The 27663-nt window shown below is 33.7% G+C and overlaps 1 protein-coding gene across 1 annotated transcript in view; it reads left to right on the forward strand.

Annotated features, from left to right (window-relative positions):
- The window catches only part of LOC129235326 (ATP-dependent translocase ABCB1-like), a 119592-nt gene extending 94868 nt beyond the window's left edge, over positions 1–24724 (forward strand). Inside the window, exons 23-28 of the mRNA XM_054869093.1 lie at positions 373–513; positions 7994–8150; positions 11018–11215; positions 16197–16403; positions 17459–17605; positions 21944–24724. Coding sequence (XP_054725068.1) covers positions 373–513; positions 7994–8150; positions 11018–11215; positions 16197–16403; positions 17459–17605; positions 21944–22144 — 1051 coding nt within the window. The 3' untranslated portion in view covers positions 22145–24724. The remainder of the gene's footprint in view (positions 1–372; positions 514–7993; positions 8151–11017; positions 11216–16196; positions 16404–17458; positions 17606–21943) is intronic.
- Positions 24725–27663: the final 2939 nt, after the last annotated feature.

The following is a 27663-nucleotide window of genomic DNA, read 5'->3' on the forward strand; positions in this document are numbered from 1 at the left end:
TAAACCAGTCTATAACGATATTTTCCTCGGTCCCAGCAAAATTTCAGCATAAATAATCAAACTGTCTATAACGATACCCTGTCTATAACAATATTTTATTAGATCCCAACAGTATCGTTGTAGACAGGTTTTACTGTATTATGTAATAATACTGACAAGAGTTTTGAAAAGTATATTCGAAAGCATGCCTCTGCAATATAGAAATTAATTGTTACAAACTTCTGGCTTTCTTTTTCTTTAATGACGTTTTCTCTGCACTGCTTCACATATGCAGTGTAAGTAGATTTTGTAAAGTATTCTCTTGTTACTAGCAGGCGGCTAGCTTTTAACTAGTTCGATTCTTTATTATGTACTTCGTCTTTTAAATTTCAGGAAGTCAAGGTTGAAATCTCACGTGAGAGGCCTGTCGTATGGGTTTGCCCAAGGAATCCAGGCTTTCGCTTATGCTGCTACTATGTACTACGGCAGCCGTTTGGTCTCTAAAGGGGAATTAGAGTATGCAAATCTTTTAAAGTAAGTCAGATTTTGTCTGATCTGTTATGTAGAGATATTGAACTAATTCTGATACCATTTTTGCAATTTATGTAGGGGAACATGGGGCAAAGTGAAATGGTGGAATATTTTCTATGCTTCTACCTCAAATTATCTTCTATTATTTTAACTATATAGTACCATATGTAGTCTATTCCCGTCAGGAAAAAAATACCGCCGAAAATTAAAGAGTTTGGTAATACAGGCAATCTTTAAAAAATGATACTTGTATTGTAATTTTTTGTTGTAAGTAAAAAATTATTTTTGTAACTATAAAATGATAAAGTTATTTTTATTAACCTTTTAAATATTAATTGAGACCTCTTAATAAGCATTAATTTAGTTAATATTAAGCTTATTTGTATTTTAAATAAATTGTACGATTAGTTAAGTGCATACGGGGCAAAGTGGATGGGGCAAAGTAAAATAGCATTTTCATTTACTCATTCAATCATTTAATATGAATCACTTACATTTGCATTTTTTAATTAATTCATTTACATTCCTTCATTTAGTTATTCACTTATTTATTCATCCATTCACTAGTTTTCTTATTGATGCTTTCTTTTACTCGCTCATTTATTTTTCTTCAAATATAAATTTATTTATTCATTTAATGATTCGTTTATTGTTTCATTGTCTTTTCATTTATTTATTCAACCTTTTATTTACTGATTCTTTTGATCAGAAATATGTTTTGTATTCGAATAGATAGTATTTCATTAGAAAAATATTTTATTTTTCACTTTGCTCCATGAAAAAAAGGTGAAAAATTTCCACTTTTTTTTTTGAAGACTCAAATTTACTGCCAAAAATAAAAAATACTGTTTCAACGCAAGTTTTATTCTAATATACAATGTTCTTTCTTTATGTACTGCAATTTTCAAAACAAATTTCCGATTTGTTCATTTTGAGAAAACTCAGTCATCTTTACCATTTCACTTTGCCCCACATTCCCCTACATGAATCAATTTTGTTCAACAAATTAGGTGCTACATCAGATTAATCATCATTTCATTCAAAAATAATCTTCGCTTAATCGACATTCTTACACAAATTATTTTATTGCTGAAATCGAAAATATTTCATAGAGCTTGTTCCAAATGTTTTAGCTTTAGATGGAAGATGCGTCTAGTAAGAGAAACTCAAGTCTTTTGCTTTAACACACAACTTGGTTGTTTCTTGGGAATTAGTTATACCTGTGCTATAAATCATTTGAATACTTCAATTATAATGAAAGCAAATATGACTTTCGTGAAAGTTGGAGTTCTTGCAAATGATATTTTATGGTTGGCAGGGGTGAAAATATGTGATAATACATTTTAATGCCATCTGTATACATAGTTTTTTCAAAAAAGTGAAATGCACATTCAGAAGAATGTTTTTATGTTCATGAAATACTGTTTTATATTGAGGACAAGAAGGTCGTCCGTCAAGGTATGACGGGTGAAAATTGCTTCTACCTTGAACAAAGCCATTGCCTGTTTGGTGATATTTTGATAGTTGAAATTGTAACCCTAACTCCAGTGGATCGTTTTAATTTTCAACCGCTTTTGTAACCCCCGACACACAGAGGAAGGGGGTTATAAGTTTGACGTGACTGTGTATCTGTCTGTGGCACTCAAGCGCCTAAACGGACGGACCGATTTTGAAAAAAAAAAAAAAAAATGTTCGAAAGGAGAGGTTTTCAAGAGTGTTCTTAGCTAGGTTTCATCTTTGGATGACATTTATTAACGAAGATATTAATTAAAAACCTCTAAAAGGTTTTACGCGATTTTTGCAGTGAAAACAGTTAAAAATTTTAAAATTTAATACCAAAATAAAACGAATGTTTTTTCCGCGTCTGGTAGAATGTGTTTGGAACTTCATTGTTTCATAGAATTCGAATTATATCGTTTTTCTAAAGCAGATTTTAATAACGGCTAAGCCTTTCTTCACGCGATTGATAAATGAATTCACGCCGACAAGGAAATAAAACGCAATGATTTAAAATTTTTATCTGTTGCCAATTTCTATTCAATAGCAAATAAAATACTTGACATTGATTTTAATAATATAAGGCTTTTAAAAGAGGATTTTCAATTTTCCCTCTTGGTTCTACAGTTGCGACTCAGTCGTTTTTTTCTTTAATTTTTAATTTTTTCGTTGCTTGTTGATTCTTCATTCCCCTAAAATAACTGTCTTACCAGTAAAACAGTTAAGTTACCGGTTCGAGTTCAGTCTTTTCACAATGAAGCCTTTCCATGCATTTTAAACATTACCAAAAACATGTTATCAAATTATCATGTCGTGGAAACGCGCGGGTTACTCGATCATCGGTTATTATTTATATGAGAATATCAAATCAGCACACAAACTGCTCAAATTATGATTTACACTCAAGTATTTCATTCACAATCCATTTGCTTAAATTTACCACTATCACAAATCTAGCTTTTATTAATTTGTTGTCGTTACGGTTTTATGAGTTTTTCTCTGACTGTTCACGGGACGCTGGCGCGTCCCAGCCACCAAGAACATCAAATGCCTACCGCCAAGGAAACCAAACGTCAGCAGCCAACAAAAGCAAATCCACCGCCAAGAAAGGCAAAAGAAAATAACGCAACTAAGTACAGTTTAACACTACAGTACAATTTGGGGTTTTCTGGGTTTTTCACCCCTCTGTATCTCAGCCTCATAAAGACCCCCGGAGTTGATTTTTGGTATACTCAATCTCTAGTGGCCCTTAACGACGTAAATTAAAATACAATCCCCTGGACCATCAGGGGGAAGAGAAATTTAAGTGAGAAAATTGCTGTTCAAAAAAGTTTTCGTTTTCTTTGACAGGCCTACAGTCCAGACGAACAGAGGAATCAAGCTGAAATTTCGCACACACACATTCCTTGTGCCCTACTGATGTGCCTTTTGTGCCATTTGACCCCCCTCGTTTTTACCCCCCAAATTGCACCTTTCCGGGGTTCTGTAACTGCCCCTAGGTGGCTACGGTAATAATTTTTTTTATACATATACAAACATCCTAGGCCGGAGCAATTAAAGTTTGAAAATCACTAACTACCTCTTAATTCTTATGTACTTACTCCAAGCTCATAGGTTTTGTTAATCTCTGACTGAAATTGCAAGGTTACAGCAGATCTAACAGTTATTTAAAAGTTGTCACAAGAAATGAAAATCAATCAAGACTAAAAAACAGATCCAACAGTTGCTACTAGACGTTTAAATCGCAGATATCACAAATTTGCCGCAGCGACTACGCATGCGCGGACTTGGCTCATTGAGCTTTCTGTTTTAATGTCCATGTTGTCTGCAGTCCATGTTGTCTGCAGTAGCGGATTTTAGAGGGGGTACAGTGGGCCCGTGCCCCCTCCAAAAGGATGAATAAATTTCACTATTTAATTTATTGCTTTTTAATTGACGTTTCTTTTGCATTTTTTTTTCATGTCATTTGTTAAAAAGACCACAAAACACACACATCACGTTTTGAATAAAAGCATTTTTGTTTGCTAAAGAAGTATTACTGGAGTCAAAGGCCCAGAGTTGCAGAATAGATTTAAGTCAGTGGATTCGAATTCAAGGAACCGTATTATCGCGATGCGCTAATTCTTCTTTGATAGAATCAATATTTAACATATTTTTTTAAAAAAATGTGTTGGCGCACCTAAAAGAGTCATTTTGATCCAGGAACCTATTTGCGAAATAATAGATTTCTTTTTCAGCTTATAAAAAATGCAAAATGAAAGAAATTATATGGTAGTTTCTTAGAAAAACTATGATTTTTATTGGAAACTGCATGTAATATAAATATGTTATCTCAACTGTATCATGACTTTAAGAACAAATCAGCAATTGTTTTGAAATTCACCTGACACCTAAAAGAATCATTTTGATCCAGGAACCTATTTGCGAAATGATAGATTTATTTTTCAGCTTATAAAAAATGCAAAAGGAAAGAAATCATATGGTAGTTTCTTGGAAAACCATAATTTGTAATTGAAACGGCATATAGTATCGATATGTTATCTCAAATGTATCATGACTTTAAGAACAATTCAGCAATTGTTTTGAAATTCACACAAAAAAAGTTTCTGAATTCTTCAGTAAAACTTATATGTTATGAAGCTATGATTTTCTTCATAAATTATGTAATTAAAAAAAAAACCTCATGTGAGGTATGGGTTTATTTAATAACCTTGCCCTCGTGTTATAATCATTATGACAATGATCCTAAGTAAATTCCCGCTAATCATTGTCTAGCATCTCGGTGACATTATATTGAGTTGGCTTGAAACGTGAAAGATGTTTTCCGTCCTCATTCAAAGTATATTAGTGCATAATATTCATGTACTTAGAAGTAGAGTCGAGTACTTAGAAGTAGATTCATTGGCTTGAAGGAATCCTAAAAAGAAAAAATTAAAAACACGCACATTTAAAAGTAAAGTCATTAAAACTTGGTTATGAAATATCAAAAGCGGGGGGGGGGGGGGGCATTCGATTTCCCGTGCCTCTAGAACAGATTTTTCTGTATCCGCTTCTGGTTGTTTGTTTATATTTAAGCAGAGAAACAAATTAATGAATAAGATTAGAATGCTGCCCTCCCCCCAATTTTGCCGATACTAAATTTCCTTCCCCCTGTTTTTCAGTTTTGATATATATAAGTGGGGGGGGGGGGAGAAATTTTAAATGTCGGCGCGAAATTGGTGTTAAACCATTAAAATATTTTGCGTGACACATTATATGAAACTATACGCATATATGAATATGATACATTTTTTTATTAAAAGCGAAAAATAGCACTTTTTTATTCGTTTGTCTATTTTCTAAATTAATGCATTTTTCAAACATAACACATTATGAATTGAAAATATATGAAATACGTGTGTGGATATCCGTGTTTTGCAGTAATTTGTTAACAGACAAAATTTTTGCAGTTAATTTAAGCAAGACTCTTAATGAACCAAGTCCGCGCGCATCATGCGCAATCGCTGTGGCAAATTTGGGACATCCGCTATTTGATGTCGAGTACAGTTGTACAGATCTTCTGACACATTCAAATGTAAAATATTTAATGGCTTAGGTTTTTTTTTTTTTGCTTGATGATAACATGCGTTATTTCGTCTTTTTAGTGAACTTTTAAACAAAACTAGGTAATAAACAAGGCAAAGACTTCTATCAAAAGAAAGATAAATCACCAAACACTTAAAATTACCACATCAAACGTAAAATAATCCATGATTTAAAAAAAAAGTCATTAAATAAAAAGTGAAAAGCTAGATTAAAATAGCCCTCAAGCTGTTTACAACATTTTAAAAAAATCTTCATGAAAATGTTGAATAATACGTTAAATAAAGAATCTGTACTAGATTTTATTGCGAAGTTGTAAAATACTCGGAAACAATATAATTTAAAATATAGTATTTTATTATCCAAGATGTTTTCTTTGCATCAGAGAGGATACAAGGCATGCAATAAAATTTAAACGGCCCAATTCTCACAAAACGAGCATAGAATCTTAATGGTCAGAAAATAAATTGACGTAAGATTAGGTTTGCCATTATTGTTCCTTAAAAACACAAAACAGCGTTGTTTCAATTGAAAATTTTCTGACTTGAAGTTCTCAATTCTAAAAATACAAACAAAGTAATAATGTCAATGCAAAAAGATGTGATATCTCATCAAAAACAACCCTGTTGTAAAAATTTCCCGCCAAGAAAACCTTTGACTTTTCCACACAAAAAATAAGGCCTTCACACATCTTAAAACCAAAACCCCTCAGCCTTAAAAAGTTATGATATCTAGTTTGACCACAAAGTATCTCTGCCAAGCTATCATCCTCCCTCTTCTCCTCCTTCATCACACCTACTTCCATTAGAACCTCCTCCCACCTTCAACTTCTCAGAAATATTTATAGATCCTTTAAATTGTTTATCGTGTTTGAAGAAAAGCTTTTCAAAGTGAAAGTGGTTGCTTGGTGCGCAAAAAGTTAAAGGTTTTCTTGGCGGGGAAACTTTTACAACAGGGTTGTTTTTGATGAGATAGGTTTTACATGACGTCGAAGAGACCATATGGAACTCTTAACTTTCATGTCCTTTAATTATCGAAGTAATTTCTATTTAGCGGATGTTCGAAAAAATATGCACAATAGAACATATTCGTTTCTATGTTTTTCTTTAAAGGATGCTCTAAATTTCAAGTACTCGCTTCACATCTGAGCTTTGTCTATGACTGCTTAAGCAAGCTCTGTGGTAAGGGTGGATCTTACCTAGGGAACATAGAGGAGCCTTTTACAATATGAAAAACTCCATGTAACTCAAAATTATTTATGAGAAAAGCTGCATCTGTACGCATGCAATGTTATAGTTTTTTAATTTGGTTATCTGGAGTTTTAGAGAGTTTGAGTGTAAGAGATGATGACGATGAAACAGTAAATGTATTGTATCTCCTAGAATGAGGTCCAGGACAACAATCGAAAACAATTATTTGAGTAGGATTTGCCCACGTTCAACTTTATTAAAATAATCAGTGTTTGTATCCATAGCCTCATGATCTAACATAGGAACAGTTATTTTTTGGAACACAAACTCTAACCCATGTATCACGAATGTTTTTACGCATCTTTGATGAGGAAAAAACGTACATCGCCAATGTAGGAGTATAACTAAAGTATGAAATATGTTCAATATGTTCTTTCTCTTAGCATTGCAAAGTTTCTAATTCTATAACATCCTTACTTGTTAGTGCTCAGTCGGCAAAATTCACTAATTCAGTAATGTCTTCGACTTTAAAATATAAATTAAATGTAATTAGTTTTACAAGTTGCTTGAACTACGCCAATTTGTTCATGATTGCAGGCTATTCGGTATTGTCCTTCGAGCTATTTATGTATTTTCCACATGCCTTTCGTACACTTATCTGTTATTTCTTCCCAAGTCGAAATACTATTTTAAGAAATCAATCTTACGATGTTGCACGAATTTCATAGATCACGATGAGTATCTATACCAATATCTACTGCTTCCTCATAACTGCAGTAGAATTATCCACATAATCGTGCCTTGTCGAAACTTGATTGTTCATATGTACGAGTGGTTTTCAAGCACGGTATACCTTTCGCTAGTCTCTGGTTTGATAGTGGACTGTAAATGTTTTGCACGAGAAAAATGCTTAGGAGAACTCAATTTGAGTTTTAATTGATTCATTTGGCGATTTCCGTTTTACACATCATAACACCTCAGTCTGTCTACTTCTCTCATCTACACAGAGACTGCCCATACATATACCAATACAGAGGACGTGGCCACAGTAAAATGATGCACAGGTGAATTACGTATACGCATAAGAATTAACACCTGTAGACTGAAGTTGAAATGGGTACAAATAGTGTAGTGGGAAGGGACTAACAAAACGCCAATGGTTCTGAATACATATTTTTTGCCCTAACTACTATTACGTTTATTTTTATTTTCAGGGTTATTGAAGGAGTGCTTGTTGGCATAATGATGGTTGGTCAAGCCGTAGCTTTTTCTCCCGACTATCAGAAAGCTAAAGTGGCTGCAGTTAGAATCTTTCAATTATTGGATTTGAAGCCCGAAATCGATACCTTTTCACAAGGTGGCCTAATTCAGGTAAACTGCAATCTTCTCTTTCTTGATAATGAAGAAACAGTGTGCAACAATGCAAAATGTTAGACATTTCGCATGTTTTAATTATCAGAAAACTCGTTCGTACGTGTGCCAAAATAATCTTATTTTTTTTTGCAATTTAGCTTTTTCAGAGGTAAAAAAAGGTTCATAAATAAATATATAAATAAATAAATAAAAAAAAAGCAAATGAACAAGAAACCTAAAGAAAATTTTAATATTTTTATACTGCGGTCGGTATATCAGCTGCCAAGATATCTGATGCAAGCAAAATTGTTGTCATATACACAAAATAACTTATTCTAAACTTTTATCAATTATGGAATTATGTTGAAAGCTCCTAACAGAGACCTATATATTATTTGTAAAGCAAAACAACTGTTATTCAATGTAAGATAGTCGCACGGTATAAGTATAATAAAATAATAGTTTAAAAAACTAAAACATCACGCTTTCATAGCAAAATGAACTAAAAAGTAAAAAATAATCTTTGGATGATAGTAATTGACGAATCACTTAATTTTAATGTAATACAAAAAAGCGTGGGGTGCTGTCTATTTACATTTTTGCTTGGACAACAAATGGAAGAAATTCAAGACAACTGATAAGACGCACCCCACGCTTTTTTGTATTACATCAAAATTAAGTGATTGGTCAACAACTATCATCCAAAGATTATTTTTCACTTTTTAGTTCATTTTGCTACGAAAGCGTGTTTTTTTAGTTTTTTAAACTATTATTTTATTTTTCTGTTTTTTAGTCTTATGTTGGAGAATTATCATGCAAAGTTTTTTTTTTTTTTTTTTGTGCGGTATATGAAAATTGGAATCAGATTGGGACTTAACTGACGAAATTATTTATAAAACGAGTGCGGAGTAATATCTTAAAGTTAAGACAAGGGCACTCCGATGGGAAGCTACTGTGTGTCATCGATGTATGTTTGCGGAAATCCTATTTATATTACTTTTAAAATTTGAGATGCATTTGAATAAAAGTTTTGTTCAACAATGGTCTAACCAGCAATGAATTTCCAATTGAAGGCTCACCTAAATTTTGGCATGAAATTAGTTAAAAACAATTATATTTCATGTTCTAATTATCTTGGAACATTGGAGCAAATTTTGTCTGATGCAGAAAAATTAAAGGTTTTTGTAGATATTTTTAAATAATTTTTGAGATGTATTTTTTAAAAATTTTCCTTTCTCACATTGTTGGATTTATGCCAAAATATTGATTAAAATTGGAGGAAACTAACAATTAAAAGAGTTAATTAATTAATTTGATTATAGAATATTGCATTGTCATCGGGTCTGAGGTCGCGTGCCAAATCTCAAAAGAATCCGATCGCAGGAAGTGGGCGAAATTTGAGCTGCAAGATTCCGTTACAAGATACATACATACATACATACATACAGGTGAAGTTAATAAAAGCTTGTTAATAAAAAGGAGTAGCTACTTGTGAAGTTTCGAACAATTTTATTTTATGCGGTCCCTATCCACCGCATAAAAAGAGGTTTGGGTGTACAAGCGTCCCTCGTATAACACGGTACTTGTCCAACATGGTTTCAATGTTACACGGCACGAAATTTGAGACTACTATAGCACGGATTCGATATTATTCGGTAGAAAAGTTGAATTTAATTCTACATAGTTTTGATAAGAAACGAATTTTAAATGATTAAAATTTATTTTTTTCAATATATCGTTAAAAAACTTTTTTGTAAAAAAGTCTCGTATGACACGATTTCAATACTACATGGTACGAATTAACCGTGTTATACGAGGTGCACCTATATTAGTGAACTTATACGAAGTAACTATGTCGTATAAAAGGGGAAAAAAAATCCTTTTAATGCGTCGAATAACGAATGAGAAATTTTGAGGAACGAAACAAGGCCAATTAGATTACTCTCGGAAGATTCCCAGTAATTTCCAATCAACGTTTTACTAGCCATTGACGACTAGCCTATTTTACAAGTCTATTGATGTATACATAGATTTTTCAAGCCGAGCAATTTTGCCTAGATTTAAATAAAACAAATTTTACTTCATACACTTAAAAAAAAGTCTTTGAAATTTCAAAACGCAGAATCATGGGGAAAATGTTAAACAGATGTAGTAACGAAGAGGTGCCTTTGCATTGGAGATTTTAAGGTCAACTCACGACGTTCTACGTTTTTAAACGCCTTGTTGTGCTATGATACTTTGCTTCGAGTACTGGCTGAATAGCACTGTGGCTGTGGAATATGTAAGGGCTGCTTAATGTGAAGTATGATGGTACTAACATGTATGAGTTGTTGTAGTTCTAGTGTCGCAAGGCTACTTTAAAATTTTTTGAATTAAAAGAAAGATAAAATTAATTTGAATTTTGACATCTGGAATTCAAATTATGTTTTTCGCAATCACGAGTGTGTGTGAGTCTAGGCGTGTGTGTTTGTGTCTGTGTGCAGGCATGAGTGTGTGTAGGTGTGTTTATGTATGCGTGTGTGCGTAGGATATGGCCGCAACCTGGAAACTGTTTTCGCTAGAGGAGCAGCATCGGGAGGAGCCGGTCGACGGTGGTGCTGCAGAGGGAGGCGGGGGAAAATAAAATCATAAATTCAAAACAGTCAAATGAGAACAATAAGCAATTTGATTGCTCAAAAATGAAATTGTGTATAATATCATGACCCTACGTGATATACAGAGAGATAAAAGCCTCTTACTTTATTATGATTATAGTTAAGTAAGATACTATGGGCCACTGAGCTTTTAGTAGTGTTTCTTCATCTTTAGTTTGTTTATTGATACATTTCTGAGATCAGAATCTAATTTATTGTGGTTTGATTTTCACTTCTTTTATCATTTGATAGGACAATGTGGAAGGACATATTCGCTTCGAGAAAGTGTATTTCAACTACCCCAGCCGACCAAATGTCAAGATTCTGAGAGGTTTGGAACTGGCCATTGAACCTGGGAAAACAGTCGCTTTAGTTGGTAGCAGTGGTTGCGGCAAAAGTACCTGCGTCCAGCTCATCGAACGATTCTACGACCCTCAAATAGGCAAAGTGGTAAGTAATACACCCCTATTTTAAATCGGCCGTTCTAAAATTAAGGAGAATGTTCCTTTCATTAGTTTAAACGCCTTAGTGTTTATTTTTAATTGCTAAAATTGGTATTCGTAGAAAACATTGCTTTCTTTTATAGAAATTGCACCAGGGATGCCCACGGGGGGGGGGGGGGGGAGGATTATGGCCCAAGTTGCGCCATCAAAATTTTCGGCGGGGGGTGGGGAGCATTTTAAAAGGTATTTATTTATTTATTTATTTATTTACATTAATTAATGGAAAAAATTTAAATTTATGTATCAATTTATTTTTTATTTGAATTGTTTATTTTATTTATTTTTATTTTATTCTGTTTATATTTTAATTCATTCATTTATTTAGTTTGTGTGTGCAATGTGTATATGTTTTTGGCGTAGCACTCAACTTTTCTTTTAAATTAATGTAAATAAAAGAAAAAAAGAAAAAAACAAATTTAAAAATAATTCATAAAAAATATTTAAAAAATAAATAAAATTTAAAAAATAAACTAAAAAATAACAAGAAGTTCCGTCTAGAACTAGACGAGCCTACTTTCCCGTATACCCATACTACTTTCTAGTACCTGATCAATATTCTCAAAAATAGCTAAAATCGCAAATTTTTTCAAACATATTTTTTTTAATATTTTAAGCTGATTTCTAGGAATAAAATATTCCTTACTTTTCTTCAGAAAAACGATCAAATAAAATAGCAGCACCTTTTAAACAAAGCAGCTAATACACTTCTTTCCATTAAAAAAATTTTTTAACAGCTTTCAAAACGAAAAAATAATAATAAGTTCATTAAAATAAATACATCATATAAAAAAAAAATCGTTTCTTTTTCCCCTGTTGCCGAAAATAATTTTTAAACGAATTAATGCACTTACCAAAATAAAAAAAAAAACAATAAAATGTCAACTTAAAGAAATAATTTTCATTGTCAAAAAAAAAAAAAAAAAAAAAAAATCGTCTGCGCATATTTTTCGAGTTTATTCACCGAAAACTAAATACCTAAATTAAAACTTTAGCGTGAAAATAAAAACAAATCATATCAACAATAATTATTTCAGTTAAAACCACAGCAGCGGAGTCGGAGTCGGAGTCAATCTCATTTTGGGATAAAAGAGTCGGAGTCGAATATCCAAGAATCGGAGTCAGTCATTTGTCCTCCGTGTATAAATGTTTGCCAAAGTTACGAAGTCAGAGTCGAAGTCGGGGAGTCGGAGTCCGATTAATTGTCGGGAACAGGAGTCAAAGTCGGTGTCAAGTCCCCCTAAATTCTCGGAGTCGGAGTCGGGAGTAGGTCGTCAAGAGCTATTTCCAACAAAGTTTGTTTGAAGTAAATCCGCCTTCAAGTACGGAATCTACATTGACTTTCAGTTTCCCCGTAGGCGCTAATGTTAAGGGATTTGAACTGTTCAAAATTGAACGGAAAATTGTTCAAATCAAAAAGATATCTTATATGCAAGTTTTTTATCAAAAGCTTTTTCCTACAAAGTTTGTTTGAAGCAAATTCGCCTCACAGTTCGGAATTGCTTTGAATTTCCCCGTATGCGCTAATGTTAAGTTTTTTTGAACTGTTCAAAATTGAACAAAAAATAGTTCAAATCAAAAAGTGAAACATGGGAATGAGGTGTCCTCGCCGAGATCTTTCGAACAAAAAAAAGTTTGTTCGAATCGGACTATTCATTCAAAAGTTATTAGGGGGGGACAGACAGACAGACCGACAGACAGACAGACCGACAGACAGACCGACAGACATTTTTCCCCATCTCAATACCCTACTTTCCAATTTTTAATTTTTCAATATTTATTTAATTATTTTATTTATTTTTGACTTTTTTTTTGTTTTTCACGATATTTTTAAGATGCATTAAGCCTTCTTTCATGCTTTTTTTCTTCTTTTTCTGACTTTTACTGGGAAAGTAGGCTAAAAAGGGAAAGAGGGTTTAGAAAACTTTGGGGTGGGGGGACTTGCGCCATAGGTACCCCTGAATTGCACGCATATCTAATGACAACGGTGGCACACCTCAAAAAGCAGTACCATAGGAAATGAAGTCTTTACTTAATCCTACTTTTAAGTAGTACATTCTCAGATACCACAATACGGGCAAAACATTTATACTATTATGTTCGCTGATTGGTTTTTGTAGTCAAAATGATTAACGTATATTTAAATATCAAGAATTTTCTAAATTAGAAAACTTGAATGATACCGCAATATTAATTATAACGTTTATACGATGCCACGCATCGGGCATGTAAACTTACAGTGGGTGGCCAAATTATTAGGGACACTTCTCAAATTCTCTGATTTCTAAGTTTAGGCTCAATTGTTGATGAAATAAACCCCGAACAACAATTTGTTTCTGAATTGCTGCTGGTGTCATTATTATTGCTTTTAGAAGTGGTAACACTTCTTGTCTGCGTCATTTTACAAATATGTGAGGTTATTCCAGTTTTAGTCTCCAGAAAGAAAAAACTGCTGCTGTCGTTAGGTTATATTAAGTATTCTAGAATTATTTCCTCGAAAGTTTTGGTGTCTGCTATAGTTAATACGTAATTAACACTCATTAATAAAGCAATGTTACTACAGTTTGCGATTAAATTTCAATATTTGATTTATATTGTTGCTTGATATTGTCTTTTTTTTTTTTAAGAATAGACTAGGCTTCAAACATGTCTACTAGAAAGTGTAGAGAAATACAAGCATTGCCACTTCCCTCCACACATACCCAGAGAGTTATTGCAAGTATAACAGGTGTTTTTAGATCAATAGTTGGAGATATTAAAATTGCTCAAGATTTTCCTAAGTGATCCACTTCCAGTGGATCACTTAGGAAAATGTGACAAAAAGCACATCATCAATGCTCGTATAGGCCACAAATGGCAATATTTCCCCCAGAAACCGCAAAAGGAGTGTAGCCCGTCTTACTTATAAATGAACGGGGCATTGAAGTTTTCACCAGGACTGTCCGGAAGCAATTGGTCAAAGAGTTAAAAAAAAAAAAAAACCATCCCGCACTGAGGCTGAGAAAAAGCTTATACAGTGGGCAAAAGAACCAAAAAAAAAAAAAAAACTTTTCAGGACTGGAATCGTGTAAGTACAATTTCTAAGTAGTGCTGTTAACAAATAATGTTATTACAGTGTCCGCCGCTTATATGAATCACGTTTGTTCTAAACAGTTTTGATTCCATAAAGCGGCTAATTCATTTAGTGTGTTCATTGTTCTGTTTCTGACAATTTGATGCATTAAAGCAGTTGATTCAATTAACCGGCGTCCACTATTTTAATTCGTTTAACGTTTTATAGGCATGCTTCTCCGACGATTCCACTTTGGCATTTTGGTCGAAAAAAGTTTCTTTTACCAGTGCCCCCCAGGCGGCGTGCGACTCCACCTGGGGGAGCTATTCCACCAAGAATGTTTTTTAAAGAGTGTTAAATAGCCGAAAAAGCACATATCCCTGATTCTACAGCCGGTACAAGAAGCAGTCATGCCTTTCCTGTGGCATTTGTCTACGCGATCTTTTTTCAGTGACTTGATTTGGTCAATTTTTTAAGCTTTTGATGCGTGCAACTACTGACTTAGAAATACTTGTTAAATTTGCAATAGCTTTCTAGAAATGCTAGGAGTGGAGTAGTAATGCTTTTATTTCTCTACGTTTTCTTAAGGAGGTGTCTGAAGCCTTTCCCATTCTTAGAAAAACAATTTTGACAATATCAAGCAATAATATTAATAAAATATTGAAATTTAATCGCAATATGAAGTAACATTGCTTTATTAATAAGTGTTACTTACGTATTAACTATAGCAGACACTAAAACTTTCATTTCTGACAGATAATAATTCTAGAATACTTTATATAGCCTCACGATCAGTGATGTTCCCATCTATTTTTCTTAGGGTATACTCCCAGTAATCCATTACGTCCAATTTGTGTATGTGATCACATACATAGTATGTCATAATATGAAAATATATGAAGCTTGAGGGTATATGCTATATGTCTAAAAAAAGTTTGAGAGTATATGCATATGGAGTATACCCTCCTATGAGAACACCACTGCTCACGACAACACACACACAGCAGTTTTTTTCTCACTAAAGACTAAAACTGGAATATCAACTATCAAAGGGGCCTCTGGCCCTCAAACTACGAAGGAGTGCGTGCCAGGCACCTTGTCTTCAGAAGACAACACAATAGATGGTGGTGCCATCTATGGACAGTTCGAGAATTCAGAACCAGGCCAGGAGCAGAATAACTTTTTGTTCTGGCATCCTCGGAGGTATCGTTTCACTTGGAGGACACTGTGACCACGAGCAAATTTAACGTCGCCCAGTCACCATTAATGACGACGGTGGATCTTCAACCAGCAAGGATCGAACCCGAGACCCTCCGGCCCCAAGCCTTACCGATCAGTCCACCACGGCCCAAAACTGGAATAACCTCAAATATTTGTAAACTGACGCAGTCTAGTATTGTTGCCACCTCTAAGAACAATAATAATGATATCAGCTGCTATGCAGAGTAAAAAAAAAATGTGGTTCGGAGTTTATTTCTTAAAAAATGAGTGTAAACTTGAAAATACGAGAATTTGAGTAGTGTCCCTAATACTTTGGCCACCCACTACTGTACTTTGAGCGAGTTTTTTGACACTAAAGAGCGTTAAATTTAGGTTTTTTTCAAAAATCAATAATTAATATGAGATGTGTTACTTCTGTTACCAAGGTTGTTAGGAGAAATAAACCTTCAAATGCGATTTCAAAGTCATTTCAGAACTATCAATGAATCAGTAAAAGTACTGTTGTAAGTAAAAGCTAACCTAACATTTTCAGTTCATGAATTTAAAAAATATATGTAAGGAAAACGTTAGCGGTTTTTTATGAAGGAAAAATAGCTACCTGAAGTGAATCTTGTGTGAGAAGTAGTTTTGACAAGAAAAATATTTTTCTTCTGTACAGAGAATTGACGAAGAAAACATCCGAGAGTTGAAGGTTTCCGAGCACCGGAAGCACCTCGGCATCGTTTCCCAAGAGCCCACCCTCTTCGCTTACAGTATTGCCGAGAACATTGCCTATGGAGACAATTCCAGGGCCGTTGACATGAACGAAATCATGGCAGCCGCAAGACAAGCAAATATCCATAATTTCATTACATCACTACCACAGGTAAGCTTAAATTTTTTGACATTATATTCTACTGAAACATAATTGTTCCTAACTTTTTAGTTTTGGAAGTAAATTTGCTCATCATGGAAATAAAAATCTATCTAAATTCTTTTAAACTAGTAGATGAATACGAAATAACTGCATTAGCAGCATTCACTTGTAATAGAAGACTTCATCGGACAAAAACATCTATATCAAAATTCAATTAAAATTTTTTAATCACAAATTTTAAATTTTTGGTCATTTTATTCACTAATTCCCCAAATTTAAAGTGCAGCCTTGGCGTTGATGCTTATCAATATACTAACATTAGGCTCAGGGATTAAGCTCTTATCCCTTGAAAGTGAGCGGTGCTAACTACAAAACAAAGATTAACTGGGTTCACCATTAGGGTTATTTTTATAATCTCAACATATTGAGCGTTTATCACTACAGTCATGTGATCGGATGAATGGTGCACCTTTTACCCAAGTTGTTTTAACGATGGTATTTTTGCAAATTTAACTCAACCAAGACGCTTTAATTTCACTACGATAGCATTAAAAACTTGCAGCACCTTTTCATTTTTGACCACAATTTTGCTGTCGTTCTAAGAACCCGTTTTAATTTCACATAGGAAGTGCAGTCTCGTCTGTACTTTCAAGCGCTAGGTACAAGTTTTTTAAGAGCAGACGGTATAGCGTATAGAATGAGTTCAGATTAAAATAACTACTATAATTCAGTATTGCTGTGAATCGTGGGCTAATTGATGCCATGTTATTCTATCATGAAAATGTAAACTTCATGGAATACGTGGAAACAGTATACAAGTATGCATACCATATTCATTGTACTATCGCTCATTATCCATTTATCACGCTATTGTAGTCACTTAATCTTCCTGTAAAAATATACACCACGCTAGAATTTTATTATAATGCTTTCATCCTTCGAATTAAATCAGTATTAAATTGCTGAGCATCGTGATTTTTCTTTAATGAGTTTCTAAGTACCGCGGTTTAAAGGAAAAAATGTCCGTTTTCACATTGATTTTTATTTTTCCTACTTCTCTCTAGGGCTATGAAACGCCTGTTGGAGACAAAGGGGCGCAGCTCAGTGGAGGACAGAAACAGAGGGTGGCAATTGCGAGAGCTCTTGTCAGAAATCCAAAAATCCTCCTGCTAGACGAGGCGACGTCAGCCCTTGACGCCGAGAGTGAAAAGGTAGAGTTGAATTGCTATTACATAGAGCTTTTGAGCAGTATCAACTCCATTTTCCTGATGGCATTGAATTTCTAACAGTAATTCGAAGATCTCAATTCTATATGTTTTGAAATTACTAATACCCAATTCTGCACTTAATTCCCAGGTGCTGTATTACTTTCTTAAACGAGGTTAAATAATCAGTGCCAGAACTTCGATTTTTCCTATCCGGGACAAATCTTACTAGTGCCGCTATCCTTACCCACCTAGCTTCAAGTTTTTATAACGAATTTCAACGAAACAAACACATAAAGAGGGTTAATTTGCCGCCCATAGAAGTTGTCGCCCGGAGAAAGAGCCCTAAGCTTGCTCCCCCTAGATCCGGCACTGTTAACAAGGAGCCTTAAAAGAGTTGAAGACATCAAACTCAGAGAACCATAGCCTCAAAAGAGCTGTATATGGGATTTTCGAATGTTTTACTGCTTTATTTATCTTGATTTTTTTTTATTTTAACTTCATATCCAAGCAGTCACACGAAAAATTTTGCTTTGCTTCCTGCTGAGAATTAATGGTCTCAAATAGATTTTAATCAACTTTTAACTGGTCTACGAAAATGTAAGTTGTTTCGGTCACTGTTTTGATAAGGAATTGATTTTTCGTTAAATTTTAAATTTTCACAGGCATTACTATTAAACACTATTAAACACATTAGCATGCGCGTAGATAAGAGTAACGATTTACGAGTCATAAAAGAAGGGTAGTGCTGCACACAGATGCCAGCACAGTGTTAATAGAAACAACCAACAACTACATTCATTAAATCCTCAATTTTACTACACGCACGTAAGCTTTTTTTTTGTGAATAAAAAGAACGAAGCTTATTATCGCTAAAATACAAGCATTTCTCTTTTTACCAAGGAAGACAAAAATGTTTTTAAAAAAAATTAGAAAAAAGAAAAATAGAACCGACTTCAAAATTGCACTAAAAAGTGAAAAAAAAATTCTTTAAACACCATCAATAATACTTTTAAACATAATTTTTGAAGTTGGCGTAAAAACAAAAAAGTAAAATCCAGTGTAACCATGCTTCGTTCATATTTTTTTTTTCAGAAAGTCATCCAAAGTTAGAAACGAAACATTTATATCGTTACTCAAATACGCTTTCTTAAATGCATGATGTATGTGGTAGTGAAGAAACTGGGCCTGGTTAAATTTATAGTTGTAGTTGAGTTATGGCTGTGAATTATTTTATCTATCGTTTTTGCGCCAACTTCAAATATTATGTTTAAAAGTATTATCGATGGTATCGATGGGGTTTAAAGAAAACTATTTTTCACTTTTTAGTGCAATTTTGAAGTCGGTTAAATTTTTGTTCAATTTTTTTTATTTCATTCTTTTTAGTGTAAATGTATTTCAGAAATAGTAAGAAATTATCATCACGAAACTTCATCTCATTTTCTTCATAAAAATGCTCCATACTAAAAAAGAACTAAAAACACGCCTTAAACTTTTAAGCGATTGGCACTAAAAATTTATCTAACCATTTAAATATTACGCTTTTCCTAACTAATTTACATTTCACAGATTACAAGTTGCTTGTGTTGCAATCTTGTATCTCCTTATTTAACCCCGATCATCTATTATTGGCATAGATAATAATGATAAAAATACTATATATATATATATATATATATATATATATATATATATATATATATATATATATATATATGTAGTTGAGGCAAACCAAACCTGGTTGCATTGTGAAGGTTTAGCAGATCCTAATCACTGCATTACCTGACTTCCAGGTTAGGTTTACCTAGAGCCGTTTACACGGTGTTCCACTTTAACCTGCAAGACCTTTGTTTTCGCAACCGTTAGTCCTAGATGTATACTTCCAACTGCAAAATGTTTAAAATCAGATGCAGAGTTAAGATGTTGAAAGTTTGAAGTGAAGTTAAAAATAAGTCAAAAAATACAAAATTTAACTTTTTATACGGGCCCCAGATCCCCTAACTAATACTTAAAGAAATAATCTCCATTGAAAACTATTACTGACACATAAAGCTTGACATTTGTGCGGTCAAATCTCAAGGAGATATTCCATTTCAAAGTTTTAAGGGACTATACAGGAGAATGACAGGTCGTCAAAGTAAGAAAAACAAGGTATTTATATATTTTATTGCTATTCAAAAATAAATGTGAATGTTATGCCGTGATATAAGCAAAAACACACTACAAAACCTCGAACAATTTGAGAAACCACGCTCTATGCACTCATATCATTTTAAACACTTGTTAACCACTATATTTTCCCCCAAAAGATGCTATTGATGGCGAGTGAAAATTAGTCTAAGTCACAAAACGCTGCGTTTCATATCTCAGTGAATATTGGTCGTACTAATTTCAAACTTTTTGTGTTGGAATTGCATTTTAATGGAGATTGTTCCCTAACCATAAGTTAGGGGACCTAGAGCCCGTATAAAAAGTTAAATTTTGTATTTTTTTTACCCATTTTTATTTTTACTTTTAATTTTCAATACCTTAACTTTGCTCCTGATTTTGAACATTTTTGCAATTGAAAGTATGCATCTAGGACTAACGATCGCGAAAATAGAGGTATTGCAGGTTAAAACGGAACACCCTGTTTAGATATGCCGACGCATTATCTTAAGTTTAGCCATTTTGGATCGGATTTTTCATTGTTGTGCACTACAACGAAGACTACAAACTTTGTCTGGTTGGGTAACCACAACAAAGTTTCGAATTTCGCCAAATTTGTCGAAAATAATATTTTATTTATAAACAATCCACGTGCCGCTAATAATCGCTCGCAGTTAAGAATCACCAAATGCGATGACTCGCCAGAAAAGACAACCACTCAAACTCGCGCTCCGATCCAAAATGGCTGATCTTAAAATGATGCGCCGCCGGCTCGTATATGTAGGAGCCTTAGGTTACCCGTACTGAGGAAAAAAAGCGATATTTTATACTCCAGATCTCTCTCGACCTATGGTCGAAAAACTTAGCTTCTATCTTCAAAGGAAAAAAGTTACAAGCGTTTTTAAATGAAATTCGAAAAATCATTTTGATTCAGGTTGTCAACCATTTTATTTTCGCATTTCCACGATGACGCATTTTGAATCCATTGTTTTTTCCTTATTTTGCATTTAATTTCTTAAACTCATTTTATTTCGTGTTCCCATGGTTACGCTTTTAAAATCTATCTTTCGCATTTTAATTTCTTAAAAGTATTTTAACATCTATCGTCATTGTTTGGAAGGGTAATTTTGCATGGTGTTTTTTTTCTTTCATTTAAGCCTGATTGTTGACTATATGTCACTTGACACAATTTTATTCTCAAGGTAGACCGGGCAAAGCCGGGCAATACAGCTTTTAATATATAAAGACTTGAAAGCTACTGTTAATGTGATTTTAAACTTTTTTTGTTTGTTTGGCGAAACATTTATTTATACTTACAAGCCAAAGAAAAAAACATCCGCTTCACTCGCAAAAGGGCTGGGTTCCGGTAGCGTGGTCACTTGGCACGTTAGGCGCTGAGCAATTCGCTCTAGGATTGTTGTTTTAAAGCAATCGTAAATGTTATTCATTGTTTTGGCGATTTGTTTTGAAAGAAAAGAAACTTTTGATTTGTTTTTATCCGAGTGAAATGTACAACATTTTTTTTTTCTGACGATGATTTTTGAATGTCCCACCGGATGTTTTTTTTTTTTTTTTTTGTAAGACGGATGGATTATGATAGCGGGGTTGCTAGGCGAGTTTGGCGATAAACATTAGAATTGCGGAACTATTTTTACATTAGAAAGATATTATTTGATGTCTTTTTTTGTTGTTTATTTGGCGAAATATTTTAAATTGCAGTAAAATCCGCTTCACTCGCTAAATAGCGTTTAAAAATAATTGTAAATCTTATTTAATGATTTGAAGAAAAGTTTTAAATTCCAAAGAAACTTAAATAGTTTTTTTTTTTTTGAAAAGGTGTGTACGCATTTTATACGAAGAAAAATGATCATCTCACGTAAGAGGGTGGAGGGGCGTCAATTTTTTTTATTCAACAGACTTCCATTAAATCTTTAGCACGGGCATCGCTGTGCGGGTACTGCTAGTACGGTATGAACTGATAACCGCCTCCTTTTTGAAGTCGTTTAAAAAGGGAAAAGATTGTTTTTCCCAGCCTTGACATTATTTTATTTCATCCTTTCATTTCTATAACGGTGAAAAAAGTACAAAGAAGGATTAACAGAACTATAATAGAATTTTTTGTTAAGTATTCGCTGTTACACAAAAACTTTTCCGCATATATTTTTATGTTCAATTCGTTTCGCATTTTGATTTCAGGTTGTTCAAGAAGCTTTAGATAAAGCAAGAACTGGAAGAACTTGCTTAGTGATTGCCCACAGGTTGAGCACGATACAGAATGCAGATGTCATCATGGTGATACACAAAGGAAGGATAGTTGAGAAGGGAACTCATCAGGAACTTTTAAATTTAAAAGGACATTATTTCAATCTACACAATACCCAAGCCACTAATCGATAATTCATTATCATTATTTTTAAAACGTTTGGTGAACTCTTGCTAATTCGAATAAGCTGCTTCGCAATGAGAGTTATTAATTAAAATAAATAAAGAAAGAAGTTTTTATAAATAAATTTCGGGCTTCAATTTCTATCATGACTACAAACTACAGGTCTTCATTTATAGTTGGGGTAAACCCAATCTGGCAGCGCCGCAATGCTATGATTAGAACCTGCGTAGCTTTCACAATGCTGCCAGGTTTGGTTTGCCCCAACTATAGTAACTATGCATGTAGATGTGTCCGTTACCATACAATCTGAAGAATCATCTCGTATTACATCAGGCATGTGAGTTGTCGATGTTCCGAGACTTCTTGTTTCTCCAACGGGAGTAAAAATGTTGCTTAAAGGCAATCGCTTTTGGGAGAAAATTGTATTATAAATTGCCTTCTGTTTTTGCGGGAGGAAATCCAATGAGATTCTTCTAAAAGTTGAAATCAACTCTTCCGCTGTGGTCTAAATACGGAAACCAATGAATAAGAGAAGAGTTCTGTTAGTTGCACGGAATTACTGTAAATTTTCATGTGCTATACGAGCTTGTAGCTGAAAGTAAAAGACTGCAATCTGTACTAAGATTTTCCTGTTACCAATTCAACTATGTTATCTGTAATCAGAGATTAGTTTCTACAAAATGATATCGTTTTATTTTTTTTCGTAAACCCAGTTCAGGCTATTAAAATATGTCGTGAGGGAAATTGATCAAAATTGCATTGTCATATCATGTATCATTTGTCAACAGCTTGTAAAGCATGTCAAATGTTATGCCAAATAAGAAAAAAAAAATTATTACGTTTTTGGTAAAATGTAGAAAATATGCTTATGCTTTCCAACACTGAGTGTTTAACATCAAAAATATAAAAAATGTTATATAAAACCAAAATATGCGTTTTGATGATGATCCAAGAGAAAAGGATTACGCATTTTCTGTCACTTTTAGTTTGGAATGAGCCGGTGTTATTGTCTTTTAAAAAAATGCTAGCACGTGTTTTTATAAATTTGCATAAATTCACTAAATTCGTAATGTCTTCTAAGTATTATAAATCAATAGATACAAATGCTTAAATTAAAAAAAAAATCATGTTTTAATGAAATATTAATTCAGCAGATTGGGAACTTAAATGGCAAAAAAAAATGTATTCCTTGATTTTTAGCAAGAGTCTACCGACACTTAATTTATATGAACTCTTTTCGTTTCTAACATGTCCAAAACGAGCTTCAGAAATCTGAATCTTGATATTCTTATGGAGTCGGAGCTGCAAATTTGGAAAAATAGTTTTTTTAAGTATCTAAAAGGAATACTAGTTCGCATACACAGACACTAACTTTTGTGCGAATAAGTTCCTCACTATATCCAATCGATTTTAAATGTGCAAAAGCAGTAGTGCTATTGTACAGTTGAGCTAATCCAAACTGGTTAGGTACAAATTTACAATGAATTTCTTTGATTGCACTGTACAGTTATGGGGAAAGTTAATCATTACGAAACTATTATAGGATATGTTCGGGGATTGAACTACGGGTTAACCGGATTGCACCGGTACTAACTAGGAGCCGAAAAAGTCAACTGAAAATGTATGAAAACATTCTATGGACACTTATCGCAGTAATCACTGACTTCATCAAATGTCATGAAATCAATCAAACGGGTTAACCCGTTGACGGATGTGCTGTTCGAACATACCCTTAGATTGCTTCTTGTTGAAGAAATATAATTTTGTATTGGTTTCTAAATACATTTGCTAGTAATCAACTTCTTGTTATTGTTCGCAAATACATAGCTTGATTATTAATTTAAAGAAGTAGACGTTACGTCCGTTCTCGACGGAGTTGAAAACATGTTTTTTTTTTCTGCTAAAAAAGAAGCATTTACTTAAAAAGGAAATTTTTTACTCATTCATTTCACTTATTTTGTTTTTGTAAATATAATGGTTCAGTTTGTAATAAATAAAAATCGAGCTTAAATGTGCTGAAATGTCTTAGTTAGCTAAGATGCAACTATTTTCTCTTGTCCAGTTACTATAATGTATAAAAATTTTTAAAATTCTGAACTGCAATCCAACTATTCGTATTTAATGTGTGAACAAAAATAATTTTGAATACAGTAAGATGTGCTTAAATCTGGTTGGTGTCCTATCAAAATCTGTAGAACAATGGTGTCAAAGTCATGTATTTCGATTTGAACCTCTGTATATGTATTAAACAAATGAAAAAAAAAAAAGCAATTTAGTTCTTTTTTTTTATTTGTACCTTTTTTTTCACGAGAATGCATTGCAACCAAATGCTTGAAAATTCGTCAAGATATTAGACGAGTTACAGCAACAATAGTATTTTAAAATTTTTGTAGTATATTTTTTAGTGAGCAAAATATCTCAAAATAAAGACGAAGAATGAAGCATGTGGAAGTGTTCCCGCTTTTAGAAATTACATTTTTAACTCTCATGCACGGAGCCTCAAAAGGGCCAACAAATCACACTAACATACATTACTTCTTTCTAACTCACAAATTTAGTCTTTCATGTCTCATTAAAAAAAATAATAATTTGAACTTTTGACATCTTGAATTCAAATTAAGTTTTTCGCAATCACGAGTGTATGTGTATGTAGGCGTGCGTGTTTGTGTGTGTGGGGGTATATTTGTTTGTGTGTGGGGGGAATGTGTATGTGTGTGTGGGGGGAATGTGTATGTGTGTGTAGTCATGTGTGTTTGTGTGGAGGGGGGTATGTTTATGTGTGGGTAGTTGTGTGTATGTGTAGGTGTGTGTGTGTGTTTGTTAGTGTGCGCGTATGTGTGTGTGTGTGTAGGTGTGTGTGCATGCATGAGTGTGTGTAGGGGTGTGTATGTATATATGTGTGTATGTGTAGGCTATGGACGCAACCTGGAGACGGTTTTCGCTAGAAGAGCAGCATCGTGAGGCCGGTCGACGGTGGTGCTGCAGAGGGAGGCAGGGGGAAAATAAAATCATAGGACATCAAAACAGTCACGTGAGAACATAAGCAATCGTGATTGCTCAAAAAAACTTCTGTTTTTTTTAATGCTAGCTATTTCTTTAGGTTTTTTTTTTATTTGTATAAGAATTAAAAATAACAATAACATAACATGGCATTTTTAGAAGACAAAATATTTTTTTAAACAGCAAAAGTTCATAAAACATCTTCATTAATTTAAAGCATATTGAAGTTTCAACTTCCACACTTCAAACTCGAATCGTAGCGTCAAATTAGCAGCCAGTACTACTCAGATATGCTATTGAAGATGAAGCCAGCCATGAGAGAAATACATCCTAGGTCTCTGAGGAGAGGTGTGATTCTCCAGCATGACAACGCCGGTTCTCACGCAGTTGCGAGGTGCTGCTTTATCCCCTTATTTACATTTGTTCGTCCACTGAAGGAGACATTACGGAGGAAGATTACGTAGGGAAATCGGCTAAGACCCCCCCCCCCAAAAGAGTGATTTTCAGCTTTTATTAAAAAAAAAACCACTAATAACCCGTTGAGAAAATGCATAAATGTTGATGATAATTATGTTGAATTGTAAGAAAAGTCTCATTTTTGTAGAAATAAACGATTTTTCCCACGGCAGTTTGTCTCTTGAATTATTATTGAATGACATACGTATAATAAACTACTCACTATAGAGCTGACACTACAGCTTTGAACCAAAGGTTAAGAGGATCGCTTCCCCCCCCCCCCCCAAAAAAAAACCTTTTTTGCTACGTCCCGTAAGGGAAACACGGAACGGAAGGAAGGAAGCTGGCACTCCCTACCGAATGTCTATCAAAATTTAAGTTTGGGACATTGTGGGCCTGGGCTCCTGTCGGAAACTTTTAAACACGTGATTTTTGGGGACTTGAAGGAATTAGAGAAAGTTTGGGAGCTTTCTCAGGAAAAAAATCCGACGCTGAAATCTAAAAAACGCAATTTTATGCTGTTTGAAGACGTTGAGAGGGTCTAACATTTCGAGGGTTCAGCCTCTTTCTCTGGAAAACTTTCACCATTGAATTCTGAAAAACGCTACTGTAAGTTGCCTGTGATTTGAGCTATAAAAGAGCAAATTTTCCTTAGAAACAGTGCAGAAAAAGTGTAGGAACTGCTATTATATGCCGTTTTAAAATGAAATGTGTTATTTTTTAAATAAAAGTTAATTCATAATATATATTTCAAGAAGGTTTAAAAAAGTAGCATATCAACTCTTATTATAAAATTTTCGATTTTGACAAGAAATTTGAAGGATCATAAACCAAGAAGTGGGGACTGGAGTTAGCTAGTATGACTAGACTAAGAAAGATCGGAAACCCTTATTTGCAAAGAGATCTGCTCTTAGCTGGCCAATACTCCTAAGTATCGTTCATTTTCAGAGTAACTTGCTCCCATCAGTATTAACATTATTCTAAACTTCGAATATTTTCTCCCTCCTTATGAATGTGCTATTGATAGAAGGTTTTGCGGGTGCAGAATTTCCCACACCTAAGTATACAAATTGGTTCGTTAGTTCTATAAGTTAAATGGCATAAGAGCCTTTATAGGCTCTTCTGCACCATTAAGTAAAAAGAAGAAAAGGGAATAAATAAATGAAGAACAAACTTAATTTTCTTTCTTTTCCTTAAATACTAGACTGAATCTTAAAATAATTTTACTCATTTGGGGGCCACTAAAATTCGGGGGGCACTAGACCATTTCCTAGTTGGCCTGTTCAGTAATCAGGCCCTGCTGCTAGTCAAAAGTAAAACGGAGAATTTTTTCTGTTTAAAAATGTATCAGTCGTGTCTGTGTTTTGATAAGTTTCCAAGCACTGACAAAATGCGCTTTTTTTTCTTTGACATAACTCATACTAGACCCTAATAAGCCCCAGTCATTCATTCTTTAATTTAATGCATATTTCTTGTACTTACTGATATTTTATTTTAATAATGTGAGTTTTCATATAGGCCCCTAAGGAATTGGAATGAGTATGATAAATGTTTTACATAGTTTTTTGATACACATAGAGGCCCCCGAACCTGTAAATCTGCTACTTCACGCGTTAGGTCTATGTTTGGATAATATTGAAAAATAGTTCACAAGTTAGTTTTTATTTATATCATTTGGGGCTACCTTCAGGCTCGAACCTGGGGCCAAAGGGTGTCCTTTCTATCCCTCTGCGAAAGCCCTTGTGTAGAGCTTTGAGTATCATTTTGTGTCCATACACACACAAGAACTAATCCATCTTCCATTACAAAGGAAAATATCAAGTCACTGCTGCTTTTGCGTAAGGCTGATAAGGAAGAAGTAACGAAGGGAATGATGAAGCTCACTGGTTTAAAATTCAAAACAAAAGTAAGCGAAACTGAGCAATAGGATTGTTTCCTTCAGTCAAAAGTAGTATTTTTTGTCACTAAAATTGATGGAATAAACAAAAAAAAAAAAAAAAAAAAAAAAACATGGACCCAGAAAATGCTTTCATTTTCCCAACAGTTTTTTTTTAATTAATTTTTTAAAATGTCT

Source organism: Uloborus diversus, chromosome 1 (genome assembly GCF_026930045.1).
Source record: "Uloborus diversus isolate 005 chromosome 1, Udiv.v.3.1, whole genome shotgun sequence".
Classification (NCBI taxonomy): domain Eukaryota; kingdom Metazoa; phylum Arthropoda; class Arachnida; order Araneae; family Uloboridae; genus Uloborus; species Uloborus diversus.